Source organism: Oratosquilla oratoria, chromosome 43 (assembly GCF_046742065.1).
Source record: "Oratosquilla oratoria isolate Oo_2021 chromosome 43, ASM4674206v1, whole genome shotgun sequence".
Classification (NCBI taxonomy): Eukaryota; Metazoa; Arthropoda; class Malacostraca; order Stomatopoda; family Squillidae; genus Oratosquilla; species Oratosquilla oratoria.
Genome location: NC_134819.1, coordinates 96,075 through 124,069, shown reverse-complemented (window position 1 = coordinate 124,069; position 27,995 = coordinate 96,075). Strand labels below are relative to the sequence as shown.

Genomic DNA, 27,995 nt, shown 5'->3' with positions numbered 1-27,995 from the left:
TTAGTGTAAAAGGATAGAAGATTAGTCACACATGACTTACCCTTGGAGAAACCATGCTGTGAATCACGAATTAAATTATGTCCTTCGATATCTCTAAGTGTAGCGTGTTAAACGTAGGGCTACACAACCCCGAAAATAGATACAGCTTAGATAACACGTTTTTAGAAAAATCTGAGTGCGAGAGGGACTTGGGAGTTCTGGTGAGTCCGGACCTTAAAACCAGGAAGCAGTGCATTAGCGCCAGAAATAAAGCTAACAGCGCATTAGGTTTCATTGCTAGGACGGTAACGAATAGAAGTGCAGAGGTAATTATTAAACTCTATCTAGCGATAGTTAGACCCATCCTTGACTATGCGGTACAGTTTTGGTCTCCGTCCTACAGAATGGACATAAATTCACTAGAATCAGTACAGAGAAGAATGACCAAAATGATACATGGACTCGGAAATTTGCCTTACGAAGAGAGGCTTAGGCACCTAAACTTACACTCTCTGGAAAGACGCAGAGTGCGGGGTGATCTAATAGAAGTGTTCAAGTGGATCAAAGGCTATAACAAGGGTGATGCAAACAAGGTCATCATAATAAAACAACAGGGCAGGACTCGCAGTAATGGGTATAAGCTGAACAAATTTAGATTTAACAAGGAAATAGGCAAGAATTGGTTTACTAATAGGGTGGTCGATGAATGGAATAAACTTAGGGTTGTGTATGGATGATGCTGTGATGCATGAGGAAGAATGTACGAGAAAAAAAAAATTGACGCAGCCCGAAGGGATTTCTCCCCGTAGGAGAGAGGCCAAACGCAGTATGGGATCCAACATATTTGACGTTTCGCCCAGCAGGGCTTCTTCAGAAATAACCCTGCTAGGCGAAACGTTAAATATATTGGATCCCATACTCTGCGTTTGGCCTCTCTCCTTCAGTGCTGTTGCAGTCGTTGCTGCTTTTACTGATTTCTCCCCGTCTTCTCCTTTTCTGCATGAGGGAGGGGATCGCCGAATTTATGAAGCGATCTTGCTGTGGATGTGCTGTCTTAGGACACTGCTTCTGAACCAGGGCAGTGGACAGGATGCAGGGATGAACCATCATCCAAGAGATGCCAAGATAAGAGGGAAGGAGGAGGGTGGAGGGGAGTAGGATTTATTTATTATTATTTTTTTTTTTTGGGTGGGGGAGTGAAGTATCACTCCCACGGGCTTTGAGCCCGTGCGAGTGGGATATGTAGGGAATAAAGTGCGTGGGAGTGGTTTCTATGCCCTTTTTCTTTTTTTGTTACGCCCCGTGTAAGGGGGAAAAAGCCTTTGGTATATGTATGTATGTATGTACGAGTTTATGCTATTCAAATTCATATGAAATGTTTTACCTTATCATTTCACATTTTGTATTGTACATCAACTTATGAAAGATGCTAATTTTGTTGACAAGTTACGTCCGATTTTGATACATATATTGTGAATGTGTAGAATTTGACAACTTATTGCCTTTATTTTTTTCATCTTACATTATAACTAAAGTCTCTTGTTTACATATAAAATATCTACATAGATTACACTAATTGTGAGTACTAGATAATATAAATAGTGGAGAATATATATATATATACGTATATATCTATTTTTTCTTGAAGCCAGTGGACATGATTCAGACGGAAGTTAAACTCGCAACCAAAATAAGATGGGTCTCTTTTCCAAAACAACATCAAAAAGCCCCAAAGAGCAGGTATGAAAATCCGAATTAAGTCTGACATGTACTCAAGCAATGTTAGAACAAAATGTGTGTATTTTACGCAATCATACAATGTGATATGAGTGTTCCTATAGTTGTAATAGAGGTAATCTTCACAAGTTTTAGAAATAAGGTTGGACTTACCTTACCCTACTTGTCGGATGATTATTGTTTCATTTACCTTATTACAAATGACAGGGCCCGTGGTGGTATATAATATAAAATATATTGAATGCTGGAAGTCGCTATTGAGACCAAAGAAAGAGTCATGTCATTCATTTTTTTTCCCAAGGAAAGTGTTCAAGTATATGTTACGTATCATTTCTGTTAGTCATTGTTAGAGGTGACTGATAAAATATTGCTTATCTTTACACATATTTCTGTAGATAGAAATAGAATAATGTTAATTTCATTATCCACTAGAAAATACAGTGTGGAAATTAATGCAAATGTGATGAATAACTTAAGTTTCACTAAAGTAGGAAATGGAATAGATTTTGTAGAAAGTAGATCAGAGCCAATTGGAATGAAATGGGAAGCCCAACAAAATGCTTTTAAAAACAACTTTACCTTAGCATAGCTTAGTTTTTATTTTAACAAGTCCATTTTCAAGTAACAACCATAACTGTCTGGCAAAATAGAAAACATTTGGTACAAAACAAAGGATGAAATGAAGTCATCTTTTGAGCACTAGAATACCAGAACATTTGAAAAAAGAAAAAAAATCCAGAAACACAAAGTAACATGAAACTTGCACTGTTCAATAGGTCCCGAACTAACCTAGCCATTCAATAAAAAGAATAGATATTTTGAATGTAAAAAAAAGAAGTGAAAAGTGCATTTGCATGTTACTGGTACAGAACTCAAAAAACTTGCCAAGCATATAGTATTGTACAATACTTCAAACAATAACCTCTAATTCCCAGATTTCCTTCAGTATTATATGGAAGAAGGGGGAAGGGGATTATAGCACAGCTCTTATCTGTGTGACATGGAAAAGTTTACTAATCAGTAGAACAAATGGTTGATATTATCAGATCAGTTACCCAGTATGATATTCACTATCAATTCACTTTTGCTGCTTGTTTCATTCCATTGAAATGACAAAAATTTAAATTTAGTGTCGCAGTGATACTCTATATTTACCTAACATTTAGGTCTGTGGAACCTTTATATAGCTGAGATACCTGTTGTATGATGGTAATCTCAAAGTGCATTTCAAGTAGAACTACAGTGCTTGCACAATCTAGAGATAAGTATACTCTAACATCAGGTGACATAAAAATGGCAACTTCTTGATTTTTGCTTAATCTTTGGCACTTAGCACACAAGAAACTAAGGTGATTACACTAATATTTGATCCTGAATATTTAGGGCAAAAGTTCTCAACCTGGAGATCGCAAGCCCGCAGGGGTTCATGGGACAGTTTACTGAGGTACATAGATGACTAATGAAAGATTACTTAAACATTTAAATCTGCAGTGAATTTTTAGAAATGCACATCTATGCAATATAGCAATAGAAAATTAATTATTAATTTTGTAAATTATAATATGTTAACATGAGATTTAGTTGGTGGAAATCAATAACAAAAAAGTTGCTAAAATCAATTTACTAACTAATGAAGTCATGGCGATTGAATGATACGCCATCTTTGTTTTGGTAGAGGCGGAGGCTGAAGGAATTAAAGTATAATAAATTCGTTTATTCTAACCCAACCTACCTAACCTAATCTAACCTAACCTATCTACCCAACCTAACTTGTAGTTAGTCATGCAGTACCTGTAATTCTAGAGGTCATCAGGGTCATTATCGTTGTCTCCAACCTCTGAATCTATCAAAACAAAGATGATGTCTAAAGGAGTTGAAACAACTTCATTCATTTCTGTATAGGCTTTAGCAATGTTTTCTGATATTGATATCTGCCAAGAAAAATATTTATTACATTGATATGTTGTAATTTACAAAAATAATATTTAATTTTATAATGTTATACTGCTTAGGTGTGCACTTCTTAAAAAAATACCAAATCTGCAGAAAGAGAAAACTAAACATCGAGTATAGCTTAATGTGGAACATGACCTTCAATTATACCTTTTTAATATTGTTCCTAGAATTGAGAAACGTGTTTGCACAAAACAGGAAGAGCCTTCACATACGTATACCAAGGACTTTTTCCCCCTTTCATGGGAAGTAGCCAAAGTTAAAAGGCATAAATCCACTCCCACCCATTTCATTCCCCCGTACTCCACTCCCATTCACCACCCCTCCCTCTTTTCTTGGCTCCTCCTGGATGACAGATCATCTCTGTATCGCACCCACTGCCATGGGTCAGAAGCAATGCAGCAAGACACACCACATCCACAGCAAGGCTGCTTCATTTAATCAGTGACCCCCCCCTCTCTATCCCATCATGCAGAAAAAGAGAAGATGGGGAGAAATCCCTTCGAGCTGTGTCAAAATATCATTTACTCATTCTCCCTAACCTCCCATCCCCCACCCACTCCCTTCTATATATGACAGCATCATCCATACACAATCATTCTCCACTCATGCCTATCTTCTGTCTTCTCCCTTCCTTCCTTAACAGACATCCCCCCCATTCCCAATTCCCCTTTCACCCCATCCATCCATCTCGTCCTTGGTCACCCCCTCATGTCCACTCCATCCACCTCTGCCTTCCCCACTTCTTTTACTAATCTTTCTTCACTCATTGTTTCCATGTGTCCAAACCATCCCAATACTCTCTCATCAACCCTATCTCCCAACTCATTTTCCATCCCCCACTCTCTTCCTCACCTCATTTCTCACTCTATCCAACCTAATAATCCCTTCCACACTTTTGAGACATTTCCTCTCAAACACATTTAAATTCTTTCTCTCTTCCTCTCTTATGTTCCATGTTTCTGCCCCATACAGTGCTGTTTGTACAATCACCCCATCATACAATCTCCTCTTAGCATCCATTCCCAAATGTCATTTTCTCATCTCCCAAGGCATTTACTTACGTCTCTCAATCTACATTCTACCCCCCCCCCCCACCTCCACTCCCTTTCCTGCTACATTCACCCCCAAATATCTAAAACTATCCACTTCCTTCAGCCTCTCTCCCTTAATTATCACTTCCAATTTGCTGTCATCCTTTCCCCTTGTGGATCTCATCACACACATTTATCTTCAACTTCCCTCTTTTGCACACCTTCCCAAACTCTGTCGTTAACTTCCTTAATCCATCCCTTGATCATGCTACAAGTGCAGCATTGTCAGCAAACAATAACTGGCATAGCTCCCATTTTTCTCCATTTTCTTTAACCATATCCAATCCCCAGCCCATTAACAATTTAACTCTTACATCACCCCATCTATTTATACAGTGAACAGCCATGTCAATGTGACACATCCCTGGTGAATTCCCACCTTTACCTCAAACCACTCACTCTCTCCATTTCTAATTTTGACACAGACTCTACTACTCTTGTAAAACTGCTTGACTGCTCTTAACAGCTTGACTGCTATCCCATATATCTGCAATACCTCCCACAGTGTCTTCCTATGTACCCTGTCATAAGCTTTTTCCAAATCCATAAAAGCCCCAAGAAACATCCTTACACTTAACTTTAATAATGGTTGATAATAGAGTAACTGCAGTTTCACTTCTGCATGCATAGTATCACTGTACATTGTTTTTTATGTTAATGCTTAACTGATGGATAAAGTCATTGCAATTTGAACCATTTGTTATCCATTGCATTACCATTGTATATTAAATTATTCTTAATATATCACTATTCTATATTCCATGTCAGATTAATGGGATTATGAGTCGATGGTCTGATGACTCTTGGGATATGTAACAGGAAAAGGTTGAGAACCCCTGATTTAGGGCCTTACATTCATATATGTTTTTCAATTTTTTCTTTGAACCTTACAATTGTATTTTCAAACCTTTCACCAGCCCTGATAGATTATTTCTACAATTAGGAAGTAGAACTTGCCTTGGTTTTCTAATTAATTTATCTGGCTCATTTAATCTCTAAAATCTACCAGTAATTTTCATAAGCACAGCCTATGAAATTTGTAATATTTCACTTTCTAATGATAGAAGGCATTCAACAGAGTGGAAAATTTTAAAAGTACAACCATCCATACACCATACCAGTCTGAGTAAAAGTTAGGTTGACTTGATGTACACAATAGTTCCCAATTTTTATCTTTGTAGTATAGAATTAGTATCAAAGTTACATGCAAAAGGAGCTTCATTTTTCTATTTATCTACAATCACTTCATCAAACATCTTAATGATTTGAGAATGGTATGGGACTGAGTTGAATTAGGCAAGTTTACAGCATAGTCTCATTCACCATACCCCCCTTCACTTCACACCTCACAGTTCAACTGTGGCCTCCTTGCTCATCTCAGACCAAGGTGGTTTGACTATATATATCTATTAAGGTCTTTCATTCCAACACCAATTTGTATCTGTTTTAGGTGAGTCATGCAATATATTGCACAAAGTGAAGTGGATATCTTGGGGTTTGGGAGAATGGACTGCATAACATTTCTTCTCTAAGCTTTTCCAAATCATGTTGATAACTGAGAATATTTAGTGTATAATTTAGAGAATATGAATGTATTTTGCAGAATGTAAGACTTTATTTTTTCCATATTAAAATGTAAGATGGCATTGACTAATCATTTGGTTCCAGTGCTTAACCTTTAGGCTTCAGTCTAACAATAGCAATCGTTCAGTTTGTTTCCTCACTTCTCTCTTGCAAGAGACCAATTGCTCCCAGGCCATTGGTTCAACCCATGGGTCACTCACTGAAGAGCTCTTATAGAGTTGTCAGGGGTGAATACATGTAGAACAGTGTATGATAATGTACACTGTCTATTGTGCTGTGATTGCAACTTTGGTTTTTGGTGTCTGGTAATAGGAATGATGATAATGATTACCTCAGAAGTTTTGCTTATCTAACTTTTTTTTTTTTTTCTTTTTTTTTGAAAGGTGAATGAATGGTGCAGTAGGGTGAGGAAAGAAGGCTATCAACTGGATCGCCAAATCAGAGGTATTCATGATAATTTATTTCTGGGCTCAATTTTTTTTTTTCTTTCTTTTGCTTTCTCATGATATCACAACACACTCATCAGCATATTGCATAGAAAATATGACATTAGATTAAAGATACAGAGATGACTAAATCCTGTTATGGGACATCTATGCAGCATGATTACAGGCAAATGGAATACCAATAAGCATAAAGTAGTTCATTACAAAAGATTGACATAATACATAGTGGGAAAAACTTACCATAGGAAAGAAAAAAAAATCAGGGGAGGGGCTCTTCTCTTGAGTTCCTATATGTTTAGACAATTTCAGTCAACTGAGGGGATATCACTGAAGTTAAGAGGTTAGATAGTAATACACCTATAACTTACCCCTTACAATGCTCATAGCGATACAGCGGGAGGAAGAGAAAGTGAAGCGGTCCCTGAAGGATGCAGCCAAAAAAGGAGATAAGGACACATGCAAGATCCTGGCAGTGGAGGTGGTGAGGGCACGAAAAGCCATCACTCGAATCTACACCAGCAAGGCCCACCTCAATTCCATCCAGTGCCAGATGAAGGCACAGCTGGGTGAGTATCATAGTTCTTTGTTTATGTATTTCAAGATTATATATATATATATATATATATATATATATATATATATATTTATATATATATATATATATATATCTATATATATATATATATATATATATACACACACGTACATACACATAACATGCACACAATATCACCACAGGAGAAGAGAAACTTGTAGAGAGTAAGTACTTTCATGTATTCACAACTTCAAACTAAATAAAGACAGATAAAAGTGTGGTTAAATATATAAAAAGAAAGGAACAAGGGCATAGGGGGAAACAGCAGGGGAGAGGGGAGGAATGTATATAGAGGTGCATGACCTTACTGTCCTCATTTAGACCTGACTGCATTGGTTCAATCCAGCGGATACTTCTTAATCAACTCAGTCAACAATTGATCACATTTGAAATGCCCATAGCTATAGATTACATTCCAGTCATATGTACCTCAGATTAATTAATGACTCAACCACATTTCTCTCTGGTAAATTCCTTGACTTTTATAAGACTGGTAGAAGATGGGTGTTGCATTTTTATGAGTTAAGAATTTACAAACATAATACCTGAAGGTGAGTGAGTTGCATAAGTTCACTCCACCTTGAGTTTATAAACAATGGCTGGGGGCCTGTATCCATTGTTGACTCGTATTATTTGTAACCTAAGTGAGATATGCAGATATCGAAATTGCTTAAGTAAACAATATTCCCAATAGACTTGTAGCAATGAGTACACAGCATCACTTTGGACATCCAGTACCAAAAAGAATATTAAGAAACTAGAAAGAATACAAAGAGCGACAACCAAACTAGCACCAACTCTCGCCGAACTAACATATGAGCAAAGACTGTCCAAATTGAATCTACCAACTTTGGAACAAAGAAGAGAAAGAGGAGATTTGCTGACTATCTACAGAATAATGAAAGGAATGGAAGTTTTAGATGGGAATGACTTGTTAGTGTGGGACAACGGTAAAACGAGAGGACACGGAAAAAAACTGAAAAAGGACAGTTATAGAAAAAACTTGAAAAGGAACAGCCTCCCACACAGAGCGATGAATACATGGAACAAATTAGACAACGAAACAGTATGTGCAAACACTATACAAGATTTTAAGATAAAACTTGATGTGGAGAGATACAAAGATGGGTCACCACAAGCATAGCTCCCTTCCCGTATATTACATCTAGGTAAATACACTATGGGCTTCTTCCCCCATATGAGAAAGGTAGCCACTCCCACCCATTCCACCCTTGTTTCCCTCTCATCTTAGCTCCTCATGGATGAAGGGTTTTCCCAGTCTTCTGCCTACTGCCAGGGTCAGAAGCAATGCAACAAGACACAGGGCCACTTCACTCACATGGCAACCATCCCTCCTCATCCCCTCATGCAGCGATGGCTACCGTATTGAGAAAATATTCGGTTAATGCGATTATTCGGTTAAAACGCGTTCGGATAAGCGCGAGTTTACTGTAACATTAATTTCAAATAAATTAAATTCAAGCAACATAAATTGAGATGGTGGAGGAGGAGGAGGCAAGGCACGTTCAGTCTGTCGTTTGTATCATGTAAACAATGGACACAGCATCATGCGAAAGTATCGTTTGAACTACGGAGAGCGCGCTAAACTAAAATAATTCACTCAAAAAAAAATTACCATTTTTTTTACAGTCAGTTCAAACGTATAATCGAAAAAATGTAAAACGAATGAACGTAAGTAGAGGAGCGTCTGTATATGGCAAACATTAAAGGAGCCAAAACAGAGCCTTGTGGGATGCCACTTTTCACATCTTCCCAGTTTGAATTTTTGTCTCTAAGTACCAGTTTCATTTTTCTCCCAGTAAATCCTTCATCCATTCCAACAGTTTACCTTGAATTCCTCCTACTATTTCAATTTTTCTTATTAATTTTTTGTGTTGTACTTTGTCGAATGCCTTCTGCAAATCCAAGAAGGCGCAATCTGCCCATCCATCTCTTGTATTATCTCAATTAATCTTGAGTAAAAGCAGATTAGGTTTGTGGTGCACGATCTTCCACTTCTAAAGCCAAATTGTTTGGGGTTTATTATTTTGTTTTCTTCCAAGTGTTTGGTCCATTTGTTTCTGATTACCTTTTTGCATATTTTTGCTACTGTGCTTGTAAGGGATACTGGTCTGAAGTTTGTAGGATCTTCCGTATTTCCTCCTTTATATATTGGTACTATGTTTGCATCTTTCCAATCTTGTGGCACCTTTCCCTCTTTGAGTGAGAAGTCAATTATCTTGTATAGTTTATCTGTCAGTTCGTCTATACACTTTTTCAGTATCCAATTTGCTACCTCCCTTGGAAGGGGGAAAAAGCCTTGGTATATGTATGTATGTATGTAATTTGCAATTCCATTTGGTCCATGCGATTTCCTGACATCCAGGTTTTTTATTTGGTCTCTTATTTCTTTTTGTGTTACCTGTATTTCTTTCATCATGGGTGAACTTTCTTGTTGTCCATCTTCCCAAGATTGTGAGCTTTCAATTGTAAAAACAGACCTGAAATGTCTGATCATAACTTCTGCCATCTCTGTGTCATTTATATATTACAAAGGATTACAAAGGCGGAGCATGGCGACAGGAGACCTTTTGATCCATATCTAGGTCGGATGCAAAAAAAAAAAAAAAAAAAAAAATCATATTAATACTATTCTTTACCTCCATGCAATTTCACTATTTCATGCTTATCCTTTAGTTTGTCATTTATATATCTGTATCCCTTTCATACTCTCTTTTTTCTTTCCTGCATACATACATACATACATATAACAAGGCTTTTTCCCCCTTACCAGGGAGGTAGCCAAATAGGGGAAGGCATAAAATCATTTCCACCCATTCCATCCCTGAATACACTCCACACCCCTCCACCCTCCCTCTTATCTGTGCACCTCCTGGATGACGGGTCATCCCTGCACCTTGTCCACTGCCCTGGGTCAGAAGCAGTGTCGCAAGACACAGCACATCCACAGCAAGGCCGCTTCATTAAATTGGCGACCCCCCTCTCCGTCCCCCCATTGCATAAAAGGAGAGGACGGGGAGAAATCCCTTCAGGCTGCATCAAATTTTGCTCACACACACTACCTCCACCCTCCACCCCCCGCCCGTTCCATCTCATGCAATCACAACATCATCCATATACAACCATTCTCCATTCACCCCTGTCTTCTGTCCTCTCCCGTCCTTCCTCAACAGACATTCCCCTCTTCCCCAAAGCCCCCTTCACCCCATCCATCCACCTCATCCTAGGACGTCCCCCTCATGTTCACTCCCTCCACATCTGCCTTCCATACCTCTTTTACTAGTCTTTCTTCACTCATTCTTTCCATGTGTCCAAACCATCCTAATACTCTTTCATTAACCCCATCTCCCAACTCCCTCACCACCCCTGTTCTCCTCCTCACCTCCTCATTTCTCACTCTATCCAGCCTAGTAACCCCCATCATACTTCTCAGACATCTCATCTCAAACACATTCAAACTCCTTCTCTCTTCTTCTCTTATGTTCCATGTTTCTGCCCCATACAGTGCTGTTGGCACAATCACTCCTTCATACAGTCTCCTCTTAGCATCCATTCCCACATGTCTATTCCTCATTACACTCTTTAATCCACCAAGGCATTTACTCGCTTCTCTCAATCTACATTCTACCTCCACCCCCACTCCACCCTTTCCTGCCACATTTGCACCCAAGTATCTAAAACTATCCACTTCCTCCAGTCGCTCTCCCTTAATGCTCACTTCCAGTCTACTGCCACTTTCACCCCTTGTACATCTCATCACCTTACTTTTACCCACATTTATCTTTAGCTTTCTTCTATCACATACTCTCCCAAACTCTGCCACCAACTTCCTCAATCCCTCCTCCAATCCTGCCACAAGCGCAGTGTCGTCCGCAAACAACAGCTGGCTCACCTCCCACTTTTCTCCATTTTCTTTAACCATCTCCAATCCCTGACCCACTACCCTTGCATTTACCTCTCGCACCACCCCATCCATGTATAAGTTGAACAGCCAGGGTGACATAACGCATCCTTGACAAAGTCCCACCTTTACCTCGAACCACTCACTCTCTCCATTTCCAATCCTGACACAAGCTCTACTACTCTCATAAAAACTCTTGACAGCTCCCAGAAGCTTTCCTCCTATCCCATAAATCTGCATAACCTCCCACAGTGCCTTTCTGTCTACCCTATCATAAGCCTTTTCCAAATCCATTAAAGCCCAAAAAACATCCTTCCCCTTTCCTATAGCTTTCTCACATATCTGTCTTACCACAAAGATCTGATCTACACAACCTCTACCTGTCCTAAATCCACACTGTTCCTCACCAATTACTCCTTCTGTTCCTCTCCTAATCCTCTCAATCAAGATCCTCCCATAAGCCTTCCCAACTACACTTACCAAGCTAATCCCTCTGAAACTACTACATTCACACTTGTCCCCTTTTCCCTTGTAAAGAGGAACTATACAGGCACTCCTCCAGTCCTCCGGCACTCTACCCTCTCTCCAGCAAACATTAAATAACCTCACCAACCAGTCCACCATCACTGTACCTCCCTTTTTCAGACATTCTGCATGGCATCCATCCAGACCAGGTGCCTTACCTGCTTTCATCATCTTAACAACTGCCTTCACCTCATCCTTCCTTTTTTCTCCTCCATTCTCCTCACTCATCACGGTCATTTTCTTCGCATTTCCCACTGCATCTATCTTTCCTTCCCTATCCTCCTTCACATTTAGCAACTCCCTAAAATATTCTGCCCATCTTCCCCTTACTGCCTTCTCTTCCATTATCATCTCTCCATCTGCACCTTTTACCTTTTCTTCTCTACTTGATTCGCCTCCTCTTCCTCTCTTAATTTTTTTCCAAAACATCTTTTTATTACTTTCAAAATTTTCTGTCATACTCTTACCCCACTTCACATCTGCTCTCCTCTCTGCAACCTTTACCTTTTGCTTTACTTCTCTTTTCTTTTCTTTGTACCTCTCATATGACTCCCTCGTCCTATTTAGTAACCAATCAGTGAAAGCTTGCTTCTTCTCTTCTACAACCTTCTTTGTTTCCTCATCCCACCATTCACTACCCTTTCTTCTATTTCCCCCTGTCCTTCTTGTTCCACACACCATCCTTGCACACTTTAAGACTCCCTCCTTGAACCATCCCCATTCCTCCTCCACACCCAGCTCTACTCTATCCTTTACTCCCTCCCATTCCTCCTTCAGCTTCTTTTCGTACTCCTTCTCCTTTTCCTTTTCATTCAAAGAGTTCACTCTAAGAACCTCCCTACCTTTTGTCCCTTTCCTCTTTCTCCATCTATCCTCCACTCTCAACTTACCTTCCACCAAAAAATGATCTGATATTCCCCCACCCTCTCCCCTTAGCACATGTACATCCTTAATTCTTCCTATCATAATCCTATTTACCACTACATAATCCATTAGCATTCTACCACCCTTCTCTCCACCACCCTCTTCCATGTGTACTTATGCTTGACTTTCTTCCGAAACACTGTATTTGCTATCATCAACTCTCTTTCTAGACACATTTCCACCATCAACTCTCCACTACAATTCTTTCCTGGAACTCCACACTTCCCAACCACTCCATCGATTGGACCATTTCCTACCCTAGCATTAAGGTCTCCCAGTACTATTACATTGACATTTCTTCCTAAATCCTCTATGCACTCATTTAGATCAATCCAAAAGGCCTCCCTTTCTTCTACACTCTTCTCACTGCCAGGCCCATATGCACTTACAAAGACCCACATCTCCTGCATATATACAACATATTCATTCCTAAGTTTTATGTTATGTTTGCCATTTGGATGTTTTTCTATCTTTTTTACATTTTTTCCAGGCTTTGTCTCTCTTGTCTCTAGCCTCAGTACACCTTTTGTTAAACCAACATTTTATGTAAATCTCTTTTTGTTTCTTTTTTTGGTACATATTTGTTAATTCCTTCCTTGTACTTTTCTTTGAATATGTTCCCTTTGTCTTCCATCTTTGTTTCCTCTTTAGAGAATTTATCCCAATTTGTGTTTTGGAAAAATGTTCTTAGTTTTACAAAATCCATTTTGTTGTACATAAATCTTCCTTCTCTATGTTTATCATTCCTATCAACATTGTTCTTTTCTTTTAATTCAAACTCCATTAGTATATGGTCACTCTTTCCAATTGGTGTTTTATGCACCATTTTGTTCACAATATCTGGTTCAGAAGTTAATATTAAGTCTAGTTTCGATGGCTCCTCGTTGGTTCTATATTTAGTATTTTCCTTAACCCATTGTGTTAGGGTGTATTCAATGGTCATATCCAGTAGAATGTTGCTCCAAAGTTCGTCTCTCCCTTTAACTATCATTTCTTCCCAGATTATGTCTTTTGCATTAAAATTGCCCATGATTACTATGTTTCCACCCTGTTTCAGTAACTCATTTAGCACATTCATTGTTTCTTCCAGTAATTTAGAATGTTCACTGTCCGACCACGCATGTGTTTTTGGTGGTACATACACTGCTACAAATTTTCTGCTTTTCATCTTTTTGTTTGCAATTTTGATCATACTTACTTCTACATTGCCTTGGCCTTCAATAATCATTGTCACATTTAGACCCTTTTTGGTCAATATCATGACACCTCCTTGCTTGTCTGTTCTATTTTTCACCCAGTGGTTGTATAGACCTTGTCCTACTATGCTTGTTGATAGAGGTCCTTTCAATTTTGTCTCTACTATTCCCATGATATCAGGTTTTTCTGTTTCTAGATAGTCATTTAGTTCATTGATTCCAGAGATCATGCCATCAATATTTGTGTATGCCACTTTTATTTTCATATTTTCTTTTCTTTTTTGGTTTAAGTTTATATTTTTTATGTGCCATTTTTTCAATCTCAAGTTCAGCACTCTCCAAATCTTTTCTTTTTTTTTCTTTCCGTCTCTGTTCTCTTCTCATTTCAATCATTGGCTTCAATTCTGAGAGCTTTGTCTTTCTACTTTTCCTCATCACTCATTTCATTTTGTATCCATATATGTTTGAATTTCTCGCTGTTTGCCAGTTTAACCACCTTCAATAATACCTCCTCTGCTATCATTTGAGTTCTTAGTTGTTGTCTTTAGATATCTATGTTGTTTTTCTTTTGAAATGTTTGCCTATCCTATGGATTCTGTTGATTTCTTTATCGAGATTTTGTCCTTCATCCTCTATTTCTTTCAGAATCCCTTAGCTAATTCTATCTCCTCCTTTTCTCTCTGGTATCTATACATATCATGTTTTTCCTGGATACCATGGACCACAATGCACTTACCTTTGTCAACTATATCTCCCACCCAATTTTCCTTTTCTTTAATTACTTTCATAACTGTTTCTTTTGTATTTTCCTCCATCTGCTTTTGTAATATTTCTCTAAAATATGTTTCTTGATTTTCCTGTTCTTTTTTCCATTGTTTTTTTTTTTTTTTATTTCAATGAGGTCTGTTTCTTTGATTGACTCTGCCACTTTTCTTGACACTACTTGCAACTGCTCTTTGACCTCCTTTTTCAGTTCATCATTTTTATTTTTTTTTTCTCATTTTTCATTCTCTTGTTTTGTCTCTTTAAGAATTTCAATTTCATTCTTTAGGTCACTTAATTCTTTAATCATTTGTTTATTACTCTTGCGCAATGTAATCAATCCCCTGTGTACAGCTCGGTAATCCAGTTTTAGATCTATGATTTCTTTCATCAAGTCATTTACTTTGTGATTTCTTAATGCATTACTCTATCAAATTTCTCTGTCTATATCTAAACTTTTACCTACTTCACCTGGGTTTCTTTGAAACCCTGAAAAGACATGATTTTCCCACCTTTGGTTTTTTCTAGGAGTATCTATCAAACAATGGCATTTGGGGATGACACCTCTAGGGCTTTCTACTATACTTACATCTAATCCTCTCTTAGTTGGTTCATTTGTTATCTTTTCTTCTTTATCTTTCTCCATTTTGCCAGAACTATACTTATTTCAAGAACTGGAAAAACTTTTACTGGTCACAATGAGTACCATAGCGTACCCATCCTGCACAATAACAATTGGTTTCCTTTGAAATTGGATAGATAGGCATGCTCACAATGCAGCACTTCCTTTCGCTTTGGTGTCTGGATGGTGTGGGTATTTTTGTGTGTGTGGATGTGATACAGATGAAAGTAAAATTGAAGAGATAGGCAATATGTTTATGAGAAGAAAGATGGATGTGTTACCATTGAGTGCAACTAAGTTGAAAGGGAGGGGTGAGTAGGAGTTTGGGAGTGCAGTGGGGAGGGTGTTGAGACTAAAGAGAAGGGGTGGCTATACTAGTAAGTGAAGATATAGGTAAACATGTGGTGGAGTGGAAGAAGGTTTCTTCAATGTTAATGTGGATGAAGGTGAAAGGGAGATATGGGTCTTTGTAAGTGCATAGGGCAGTGGTGGTGCCAGGGGGGGCTTGGGGGGGCCTAACCCCCCCCAAAAAAAGTGGCCAGCCCCCCCATTAGCCCCCCCAACTGAAATGAGTGAATTGAAAATTTAAAACACTCATTGAAATAATTTTATTAAGTGGAATTTTTAATTGCCATGGCTAAAGATTTGTCAGCCATCAGTGCTAGCCCTACCATTAACCCCCTCCCCTTCTGAAATGAGGATAATATATGTGTATTATCATATTACTATTAGCCCCCCAAAAATTTGTGCAGCCCCCCCTTAGCCTCCCCAACTAAAAATTCCTGGCACCGCCCGCTGGCATAGGGGCCTCATAGTGAGAAGAGTGTAAAGGAAAGAGAGGCTTTTTGGATAGATTTAAATGAGTGTATAGTGGGTTTGGGGAGAAATGTCAATGTAGTGGTATTAGTAGATCTCAATGCTAGAGTAGGAGATGGACCAATAGACAGAATGGTTGGGAAGTGTGGAGTGCCAGGAAAAATTCGTTGTGGAGAGTTGATGGTGGAGGTGTGTTTAAAAAGAAAGTCGATAGCTAACACACTGTTTAGGAAGAAAGTCAAACATAAGTACACATGATAGAGGGTGGTGGATAGAAGAGTGGTAGATAGAGTAATGGACTATATAAGGGTACCTAGGAGAAGAATAGGAAGAACTTTGGATGTACATATTCTTAGGGGAATATCAGATAATTTTTTGGTGGAAGGTAAGTTGAGAGTGGAGGATAGATGGAAAAAAGGAAAAGGACAGAATGTAGGGAGGTGCTTAGAGTAAACTGCCTTTTTGTTTTGTTTATATAAATTTATTATGCTCATAGAGTAACAAACAAACCTAGTACAGTGAACTTCAACATCAAGAAATGTAGTATATTGGAGTTTGGAAAAAGTAGAAATAGAAAATCAGGGCAATATAAAATTGGTACAAAGGAAATAAGAAAAAGTTAGCTCGGAAAAGGACCTAGGAGTAATTATTAACACATGTCACCAGACAAGCATATTAACAAAATAGTCGAAGAAACCTACAATTTACTGAGATCAATAAAGGTGGCCTTTAACTACTTGGATGAGGCAATAGTAAAGATAATATTAGTCACACTGATAAGACCAAGATTGGAGTATGCTGTGACACTATGGAAACCCAGCATAAAAAAGAATGTAAAGAAATTAGAAAGAATCCAAAGAGCAATGGCAAAGATGGCACCAACTACTTTCAAAATTGACATACGAACAAAGATTGTCCAAACTGGAACTACCAACCCTGGAACAAAGAAAAGAAAGGAGATCTACTGGCCATTTACAGAATCATGAAAGGTTTGGAAGTCCTTGACAGAGAAGATTTATTAAAGTGTGATAAAAGAAAAAAAAGAGGACATGAAAAGAAACTCAAAAAAGGATAGTTATAGAAGAGATCTGAAAAAGAATATTTTCCCACACAGAGTGGTGGATGTCTGGAACAAATTGGATGAAACAATAGTATATGCAAAAACCATACAAGAATTTAAGAACAAACTTGATGCTGAAAGATACAAAGATGGGTCACTACAAGCATAGCTTCCTTCCCGTATAATATTACTAGGTAAAAAAAAAGTAGGTATTTTCTGTTCATATATAGCATGCATGATATGCAGGACACGTTACTATGTATAGTGAAGCTGTACAACAGTAATAAGAACATAAGAATGCAAGAAAGAAGGGGACTGCAAGAGACCACAAGACCAATACTAGATAGTGCCATTACATCCTGTAAGGTGAAATATATTGGTAATCAAGGTGAGGTAAGCTCATCCACCAAAGTGTGGATGTCAAATTAGAACAGTGTCTGAATTATTGTAAGTTAAGAGAAAGTGGCACATGCATTAAGTCTTGGCTATGGGGCAATAGGTCTCTTATTGAGGGACATTTGAGGCAATTGTGGTGGAGAATGTTGGCATTAGGACAGTCACACAGCTTGTAGGTGGAGTAGTGTGGTATGTCCCCCCCACCTCAAAGACTTGCCATAGTGATTGATATGTAACCCAGGGAAAGCAGTGCAGTCATGATAATGTGTCTGTGAATGAAGAATCCATGCTTGTGATGCCTTGGGAGAGATAGAAATGGTCTTAGTGTTGTATTGATACACTTTGTGTGTACTAAGCATTCATGCAATGGAGAGTGGTGAGAAGAGTGGCAGAGTGTATGATCATCATGTAGCAAAGGGAGGAGGGTGTGGCATCATTGGGCAATGGCAGTTCATAGGCATTTTTGGCATGGAAATCTGTCTTTTTATTGGCAGCGATTGCAGCATGGGAGAGAATCCACATAAATCTTATGGTGAAAGAGTGTTCTTGAGCTGCGACTGTTGTAAAATGTTATGGATGAGGGGGCAATGTGTGTGCTGTGGAAATGAGATGGCCTGTAGGGCAGAATGGGAGTCATATATTACCACACCATTCAATTGCTGCTGACAAAGTAGGTTAACAGCCAGCAGGACTACCTGTAGTTCACAGTACATAGAGCTGGATGAGTTGGGTAACCTGTGACCAACCCAGCCTCCCTCAGGTGGCTCCACATCTGGTGAGTAGGTGGCATAGCCTGTGCTACTGTCTGGTTGCAAGGACCTGTCTACATAGAGACAGTGTGCAGCAGGAATGGAGGAGGACACTGCAGCAGTGTGTTCCAGGGCTAGTTGTTTCTGGAGGAGTGGTGGATCTATTTTTGAAGTGGGTGTGAAGGTGACACTAGGCTGTGGAATCCTCCACGGAGGCAGTCCATGATCAACCTCAGCCATAGTAACTTTGATGTGAAGATGCTGCAAGGCGGAGCACACTGTGTTAATGAGCGTGCAGATGCCAAGACCCAGTGGAAGTTGGGATGCGGTGGGGTCAAGTGAAGTTCTTAGGACGTAGGAATAGTGTGGGGCTAGATGGGTTGAATGGAGGTTCTTGACACTGAAGGAGGAGATGTTGGTATGTATTTCAATAAATTAAGGGGACCGGCTGGTCAAGAATCGATGAAAATTGGGGGAAAAAAATGAAAAACTGGGAAAAATTTTCTACATCTGTGTATGGCAATCGACAGTCTGTATGCGGAATATTTAATCAAAATTCGCCTTATTTTCGTAGTTATGGCTAATAAACCCCCTCCTCCCCCCAACTCGACCCCATCTCGGCCCTATGATATGTATTGGTTAGTACAATATATATATTATTGCAACAAATAACAATAATTTGTAATGATTGAGTGCTATTGCTAGTGACTTCTGGCAACTCTGTCTCTGTACCAGAGGTTATATATAGACCCCAGCATGGAGGAGTGGAACAAGAAGGAGCTACAAGAATGTTTGCATGGTCTGAGTCTCTAGGATTCCGATACGTCAACTTTGTTGGAGATAGGGATTCCAGCGCCTACAATGCAGTTTGTGCACTGAACAATGACCGTGGCCCCTACGAAAACATCAAGGTCAACAAATTAGAATGTATCAATCATGTATAGAAGAGGATGGGGACAAGACTGAAGAATGAGTGGAGACTGTGACGAAGAGAGCTCAAAAGACCAAGTTTGCTGGGGCATCAAGACTGCAGTTTGTGTGCCAAGCAACAATTTTGGATCACAATTTTGGGTACCAGCAGGCAAGTTTATTGAAAGCCCTGAAATTAGGCTCTGCATCCCTTGACCACTCCCTAATGATGCAGGAAGATCAAAGACAGTTGATGAGTCTGAGAAAGAAGAAACCCAAAACTGTAAAAAAAAAAAAAAGAAAAGTGTAAAAGAATATGCTCCTGGAACATTCAACTGAAAACCTGGCAACAATGAGTAGTGATGGCAACTATGACACCCTAATGTAATAACCTGCCTAAAATGCAGGTGGGGACCAGGAGCCAGAAGACAGAAGATTATATGACTGGACATCAACATATATGACTGAATATGAATAAATTTTATTCTAAATATTATCAACATTCAAGCCTAAAAAACTGAATAAGGAAATGCCATGATATCCCTTATTTATATTAGTATGTAGGGGTTCAAAGTTAGTGAAAACTTTGACGGCCCGTATCTCAAAACCTAAGTTTTATACCTTCAAACTTCTACTCCTCCATAACATCTTAATCAATTTCAATGAAAATTCACACATAATATGTCTAAATCTGCCTGATTGATGAAATAGAATGTTTTTTTTTAATGTCTGAAAGGGTTAATTTTTGCAAAAAAAAATTCCCTATTTGAAGGGGGATGGGGTGGGAAAAAATATAAAAATTAAAATTCCACAAACTAATTACTTTAACTAAAATTTCTCTCTATTAGTTTGAAGGTCTGGATGAGGTCCTTCCACCATATTAGTTTCATTCATGTAGAGCAATTATTATAGGAGGAGTAGCCATTTCAAAATTATCAATTTTTTTGAAAGGGAGGTGGGGGGGCAAAGCATGAAAGGGTTGCAGATTAGTTTTTTTGGGTTAGGAAAGATGTATATGGTGTCCCTAACTCCTGGCATAAATTTCTGTGCAATAACCCAATTAATAAAGATTTTCATCTTTTGATCAGCCAGTCCCCTTAAGGAAGATTAAGTTTGGTCTGCATGTTTACTACTATGGTGGAGGTGGGGTATCCAAAAATGTACCACATTACTGTTCTGGAATCTTTCTAAAGTTATCAAGATGGTCTTGGAGAGTTGGGCGAGATAGTCTATGACTGACTGAATGAAGGCAACATAGGTGGTTCTTGCCAAGGAGATGGATAGTCTAGCAGCATTGTTGGTGAGCCATTTAAAGGAGATAAAGTGCTGTTTTAGCTGGTGGAGGAGATCTTGGATGATGGGATGGATATGCTATTGAGCAGGGCTGAAGTGATGCATATTGGCATTCCCAGGTACAGGGACTGTGCACAGGGTGGGATGACACTGTGTCCTGCAGTGAATACAGGCAATGTTCCAGGACCCCAAGGAGAGAATACTCCATTTTTTTCTGGGGAAAGGATGAGGCCACGGGCAGATTTAGATTTGCAGAAAGAGCAAAGGTGCCATAGGTTGGCAGCAGAGGTGGAGTGCACACAGATATCATCAGTATAGCAGGAAACATTTGTGCCAGTAATATTGGAAAAAAGGGATAGCAGGCAGTGCATCAGGACATTAAAAAGGAAGGGACTTAAAACCCCACTCTGTGGAGTACCAAGTTCAAATTCCCTGGAGGTACTGTATGTTCCCTGTAATAGTACATGTGAAGCCCTGTTTGAGAGATAGCCACAGATCCACCTCAGGAGATTGCCTTGGATGCCAAATTTGATGCACTGGTCAAGAATAATCTCCCTATTGGCTACATTGAAAACACACTTGAGATCAAGAAATGCCACCACACTGGTAAGGGCGAGGCAGGAATATAGGTCCATCAGGCAATGGTGTGTGCTCCTCTGTGGTAAGAAACCATACAGTTGTGGTGATAGCTAATTCTGTAGTTGAAATATAAGGTGAGTAAGGGATATACGTTCAAGGACTTTACAGAAACAGGAGGTGAGTGAAATAGGCCTGAACTTGTCTGTGGCAGGCTTGGGGATGGGCACAGTGGTAGATGTCCAGTTCATCCAGAAGGATTTTGCTTTAGACAGGTTAATGCTGACAGAGTAGTCAGTGATGAGATATGTGGGGAATTTATGTGATCTATTGAGTCCTGAATGTCAAGCTTCAAGGATAATGAAATACCCTTCGTGGCACTCTCTATGGTCTCGGTACCTCTATGAGAAATATAGACATACTGAGAGGTGACAACAGACATTTCTACCTCAGCTAACTCTGGATTGAGCCAGTAAAGTTTTGTATTCATGGTCTGGTTCTCATGGAAGAAGAGTTTTCCTTAAGTAGTTCTAGGAGCAAAGGCAGGAAAGATATTGGCAACTAGGGGAGGTAAACTATGGGAGAGAGGGTGAGGGTGAAAGTGAGAGAGTGAATTATTGAAAGCCATGGGTTGGGAGTTCTGTTATATTTAATGTATGCAACACTTTAATGACTACCATGCACATGCATGCACGCACAATATGCTACAAGATATGGTTTCAGTGACAAGACTAGCATATCCCTAGGAACTCCCATTGTTCTGTGACCAAGCTCACCGACCTTTCTTGACAATGCCCCCTTTGACAACAAAAGATTCCTGGCATCTCAGGTCAAGAGCTCTATGAGACAAAGGGCCCAGCTCTGTCTCGGGTCAACATCTGCACATTATTGGCCGTCAACCAAGGCAACCCAACTTTCCAAATATTCTTCATATGACAAGCCTTGTAAATATATGCCTATAATATGTTTCTGGCAACCCTCCAAGCCTTCCTGAGGGCTTGCCATGTAAGTTGTAGTTAGATCTATGCTAGGAGAATTAAAGCCAAGAACACCCGAGTTTCTTTCACCACCAATTCCAGATGTAGAGGATCACAACCTACAGTTCTTGTTGTGCCTGAATAACTTATAAGTTGGAGAATAAGATTTACTTGTGTTTGAATTCTGGTCTGCATATTGTTTGGTGGCAGTGGTGTGGGGGTGGAAGCGGTGATGGGGGCTATGATGGTAGCAGTGGCAGTGGTGGGCGGGGTAGTAGGGAGCAGTGGCTGCCATGGTGTGGTACCAACATGTTGCTCGTGCATTGGCAATGAAGGCCAATGTTGCTCAGTGATGTCCTCATCATCATGGAGAGTGAGGTTGGCATCAATATCGGTGAGGGTGGTAGGTCAAGAATAAGTCATGTTGCTTCAGCAACATAGCAGAATGTAGGCAATTGGTGCTAGTGGGGGTGCAGTGACATGGGTAAGATGTTAAAACACATCATACACATGGGCGGAGCACTGGACAGGGGGGTTTTGGCCAAGAATAGGATTTTCAAATGGCAAATATTGACTGAGTCCTATAGCCTTCAAAACTACTTATACCACAAGACTGATGCCTGGTGCTTACTGCTGTGTTCAGCTAAGGTTTGAAGACAGTGGCTCAATAGATCTATAATTTCTTCGAAATAGTAGGAGGTCAATTGCAGATGTGTTTACATTCAGAGTCAGCAGTCGGTAAACTGCTTAAATGAGAAGGTAAAGGAGTACAAGAAGAAACTGAGAGAAGAGTAGGAGAAAGTGAAAGATAGAGTAGAGCTAGGGGTGGAGGTGGAATGGGGATGTTTCAAGGAGAGAGTCACAAGGTGTGCAAAGATGGTGTGTGGAACAAGGAGGATGGGAGGAAATAGAAGGAAGGTAGTTAGGGGTAGGATGATGAAGCAAAGGTTGTACAAGAGAAGAAACAAATATTCACAGACTGGTTGCAAAATAGGATGAGAAACATATGAGAGATAAGAAGAAAAAAGAGAAGTAAAACATAAGATAAAGGAGAACAAATGTAAAATGGGGAAGAGCATGACAGAAAATTTTGAAAGTAATAACAGTCATTTTAAAAAGAAATTAAGAGAGGAAGAGAAGAGGAATCAAGTTGAGAAGAAAAGGTAAAATGTGCAGATGGAGAGATGAAAATGGAAGAGGCAGCAGTAAGAGGATGATGGGCAGAGTATTTTAGGGAGTTGCTAAATGTGGAGGAGGATAGGATGGGAAAGGTGGTTACAGTGGGAGGCACTAAGAAAATGACAGTGATGGATGGGGAAAATGGGGAAGAAATAAAAGATGGGGTGAAAACAGTTATTAGAATAATGAGAGCAGGCATGACACCTGGATTAGATGGGTGTTATGCTGAGTGTCTAAAAAAGGGAGGTACAGTGATGGTGGACTGGCTGGTGAGATTGTTTAATGTTTGTCTAAAAGAGGGTAGAGTACCAGAGGACTGGAGGAGTGTTTATATAGTTCCACCTTACAAGGGAAAAGGGGACAAATGTGAGTGTAATCATAGTAGTTTCAGAGGAATCAGTTTGTTGAGTGTAGATGGGAAGGTTTTGATTGAAAGGATTAGGATAGGAACATGGAGTAATTGGTGAGGAAGAGAGTGGGTTTAGGAAAGGTAGGGGTTGTGGATCAGATTTTTGTGGTAAGACAGATATGTGAGAAAGCTTTAGCAAAGGATAAGGATGTTTTTTAGGCCTTTATAGATTTGGAAAAGGCTTATGACAGGGCAGACAGGAACGCACTGAGAAGTATTGCAGATACATGGGATAGGAGGAAAGCTGTTAAGGGGTTTATAAGAGAGTAGTAGAGCCTGTGTTAGAATCAGAAATGGAGAGAGCGATTGGTTTAAGGTAAAGATGGGACTTTGCCAGGGATGTGTCATGTCACTATGGCTGTTTGATATGTACTTGGATGGGGTGGTGCAGGAGGTAAATGCAAGGGTAATGGGGTATGGGATTGGAGATGGTTAAAGAAAAAGGAGAAAAATGGGAGATAAGCTAGTTGTTGTTTGCTGATGACACTCCACTTTTTGCAAGATCAGAGGAGGGATTGAGGAAATTTGTGGAGTTTGGGAAGGTGTGAGAGAAGTTGAAAGTAAATGTGGGTAAAAGTAAGGTGATGAGATGTAGAAAGGGAGAGGATGGCAGCAGATGGGAACGGAGTATTAAGGGAGTTCTAAGGAAGTGGATAGTTTTAGATACTTGGGACCACATGTGGCAGGAAAGGGAGGAGTGGAGGTGAAGGTAGAATGAGAGAAGCAAGTAAATGCCTTAGGGGATTGAAAAGTGTAATGAAAAATAGACATTTGGGAATAGATGCTAAGAGGAGAGTGTATAAAGGAGTGATTGTGCCGACATTCAAATCATTGTGATAATCTGCTTCCTTTATTATATAAAAAACTATATCAGATAGCACATAGATGGGAAATAAGAAAGGGAGAGAAACATGTACTGAGGTGGATTTGGCAGAATGGCAAGCAGTAAATCAACATCTGCCACACCCTTGGAGTGCAGAGACTAGTGTACTGTAGACCTTAGTGTCTCTTGCAGTCTACTTCACTCTAATGTTCCATGTAAACAGATATTGTTTTCTGCAAGGAAATCTGTAGTGACAGGTTAGGGGATGTAAGTGATTTTGCTTATTTCAACCTTGACTTTTCATTGGAGGAAAGTATAAAGCGGGAGATATGTAGTCCCTTCACTCCATCTCATTTAGTCCCTTTCTATATTATACATGATGGCTGCATTGTTTTCCCCACCACAGCATAAATGAGGGATAGCAGTACGAGTAGTATAAAAGTATTAGCATTCCTTTATAAGTGGAGATTTTATATTCTAATATAGATTAATGATAAGCAGCTGTGGTGCACCCCAAAATCCCCCAAAGTATGACTGATTTAATGGATCTAAAGGAGAGGTGTGTACAGTTTTCTATGGTTATATTCTCTCCCTGTATTTTAGCCCCGTCATGTTTCAAATCAAGTAATGATTATCATGAGGCATTTTTGTAAATCATTCTTTCACACCTTGTATCCTGTCTCTTCTACATGTACATAAACATATCCATGAATTTCATAAAAGCTAAGAGAATAAATCTCCAAGTAACACAAGCATGTTTTTCAAATGTTGCAGCCACATTGCGAGTTTCTGGTGCCTTGCAGCAGTCTACAGAAGTAATGAAGGTTATGCAGGAGCTCGTCAAGCTACCAGAGATTAGTAAGACTATGCAGGATATGTCAAGAGAAATGATGAAGGCTGGAATTATTGAAGAAATGCTGGAAGATACTTTTGATGCACTTGAACCAGAGGAACTAGAGGAAGAAGCTGATGAAGAAGTTGACAAGGTTTGTCGAGTTTTTACCAGGAATTCTGGGGATAACAGGAGATTCATTACATTGATAATTTTTAAATCACAAGGTTTTGTGACACTTTGGTGTGTATAAATGGTTGGGCCTGTTACAAGCCATTAAGGAACATCCTTGCCATGCTTCAAGTAATAGAAGGGACTCAGTGTGGCTATGTTAGGGTTAGTTTCATACTAGATCCTGGACCACTCAGAGTAAAAGAATATATGTACTCAAATGTATGTATTTCTGGAGTGAGAAAATTAGGGAATCTAGATCTTTTGGTAAAACATTTGGGACATTAATATTTTCATCAAATGATAAAGTCAGACCATATATGAATATATCTGCAAGTGTTGTAACATATGAAATTATAATTGTTATAATTCAGTGTTTATACAAGAGTAGAGCCTGTGTTAGAATTGACTGATTGAATTTTATAATATATATATATATATATATGATTATCTATATAATTCAGGTACTTTGGGAGATCACAGCTGGACAGCTTGGCAAGACTCCAGCAATGGTTGAAGATGCCTTGCCAGAACCAGAAGGTGCTGCAGCACTTCCAGTTGAAGAAGAAGAAACGGAAGAAGACATAGATGAAATGAGAAGTCGACTCGAAGCACTAAGGAGCTAAGCTCTTTCATGCATTTGTCACCAGTGTCACTTAGTTGTTCTTGGTTATGGTAAATAAAGCCAGAAATTTTCCACTTCAGCCTTTTTCAAATGATACCAAATATTGGAGCTTCTAAGTCCAAAATGTGTTGTAAGAGGAAATCTTTACTGGTGCCAAACTTGTTTCTTTTGGAACAATTTTTATAGTAGAAATCATGTGTGATAACAAGTTACCATTTAGCTCTTTTTACCAGTTGCAGGGTATAGAGAAATGTGTTGTTTAACACATAAATGTTAAAGAAAAGCCTTTGAAGATAGAATAGGTTGAATGATACATTTTTCTCAAATATTTTATGGTGTGTCAGCACATGGTAGTAAATGGATTCACAGTTTATCTTTGATATACTCTAAATCTTGATAAAGTTTATATGAAATGAGACCAATTTCCCAACTAAAAGTATCATAATGCTGTGACTTGAGAGTAAGTGTGAAAGGATATGTTTCAAGAAAACCGAGTTTTAATCACTAGCTTTCCAAGGTATAAGTTATTTTATTTCTTCTTTTTTTCATAAAATTGATGATAACATTTTAGATATCCTTGGCATACAGTTTGTTTGTGAATATTATTCTGAAAAAATATATATTTTGATGTCACAAATATGGATAGTGGACTAATAGTTAAAATAGCTAGAAATGTTTTCTTTCCTCCTCTGCAACCATCTCTTACTCTTTCATCATAATTAAAACACATTCATATCTGTTATCAATACACTTTGATAATGCAATCATATTTTGCTAGTCAAGCATAAAACACATGCTCCAGGTACTGTCTTTTGTATGAACCCTTTCGTATATTAGTACACAGAATAATGTCCACTGTTGATAACGTGAATGCTATGGTAATTGGATGTGCCTACACACATTACTACTGTTGTCCGAAAGATGGAGTTGACTACATCCTGGACAAAATATCTATGCCTTTTTCTCATTCCCCACTAGGGGTGCAATCCTGTAGGCTGTCAATCAGTCCCCAAGGCCCAAAGTTTTGACTTAGAGACCTGATTGCCAACTTGGTAGCTGTTGCTGTCTTTCTGAATGCTGTAGAATTCCTAGTTTATGATGAACAGATTTATTCAATGCAGGGGCCAGGTGCACATTTATCCAGGTTTGTATATTCATCAAAATGTTGCAATTCTAGCACACATACCACTGCTGTGTTGGTCTCAAAGCATGTCAAGTCATGATTTTAGATTTAGTCTTGTGCCCTGACATCATCAGAATTGTCTTAATTAATGGATGACAAAGGAGCATGAAATTATTTACATCTTTTAAACTTGGTTTTCCTATTGATTTATTAAATGCAGATTTTATGCACCATGCTCTCTTTATGCATCTTAACTAACCAGATAGGTGCTTTGGAAACTAGCTGTCCATGGAATTTAGGTATTTGGCATGTAAGCTCTAAACTCAAAATAGAGGGAGGAGCTCTGTATAGAAATTCTATTTATTCAAGATAATGGGTCACTTGAGTTTTCTAAGCTCATCATTTATTTCTTAGGAAGACATGTATAGTTCTTGAAACTCTAGAAAGATGCTTGACCAAGCCTGCAGAATTTGAGGAGTTAATATTTTCAATATACTGCATTTTATATTGCTTGATAATATAAATTTACATTCATATACCAAAAGGCCCTTTATCAATTTAAGTGCTTAAGATCAGGATGTAATAAAGTGGTGATGGAAAAGTAATTTATTTATGATTCAAAGCAGGAGTTCATCTATAAGAGAGACCAAGAGCAATGGACTAATTGAGTGATAGAAATCTTTATTTAAGAAATTTCTTATATAGTTTCAGAGACCAG

General features: G+C 38.9%; 1 protein-coding gene across 1 annotated transcript; it reads left to right on the top strand.

The window, feature by feature from the left end:
• The first annotated feature begins 1,467 nt into the window (after window positions 1-1,467).
• Window positions 1,468-26,228, top strand: Vps24 (vacuolar protein sorting 24). Its single transcript, XM_076179617.1, has 5 exons — window positions 1,468-1,719; window positions 6,731-6,791; window positions 7,180-7,359; window positions 25,301-25,512; window positions 25,994-26,228. The coding sequence occupies exons 1-5, from the start codon at window positions 1,675-1,677 to the stop codon at window positions 26,153-26,155; spliced, it is 660 nt and encodes a 219-aa protein (XP_076035732.1). The 5' UTR covers window positions 1,468-1,674; the 3' UTR covers window positions 26,156-26,228.
• The last annotated feature ends 1,767 nt before the right edge of the window (window positions 26,229-27,995 follow it).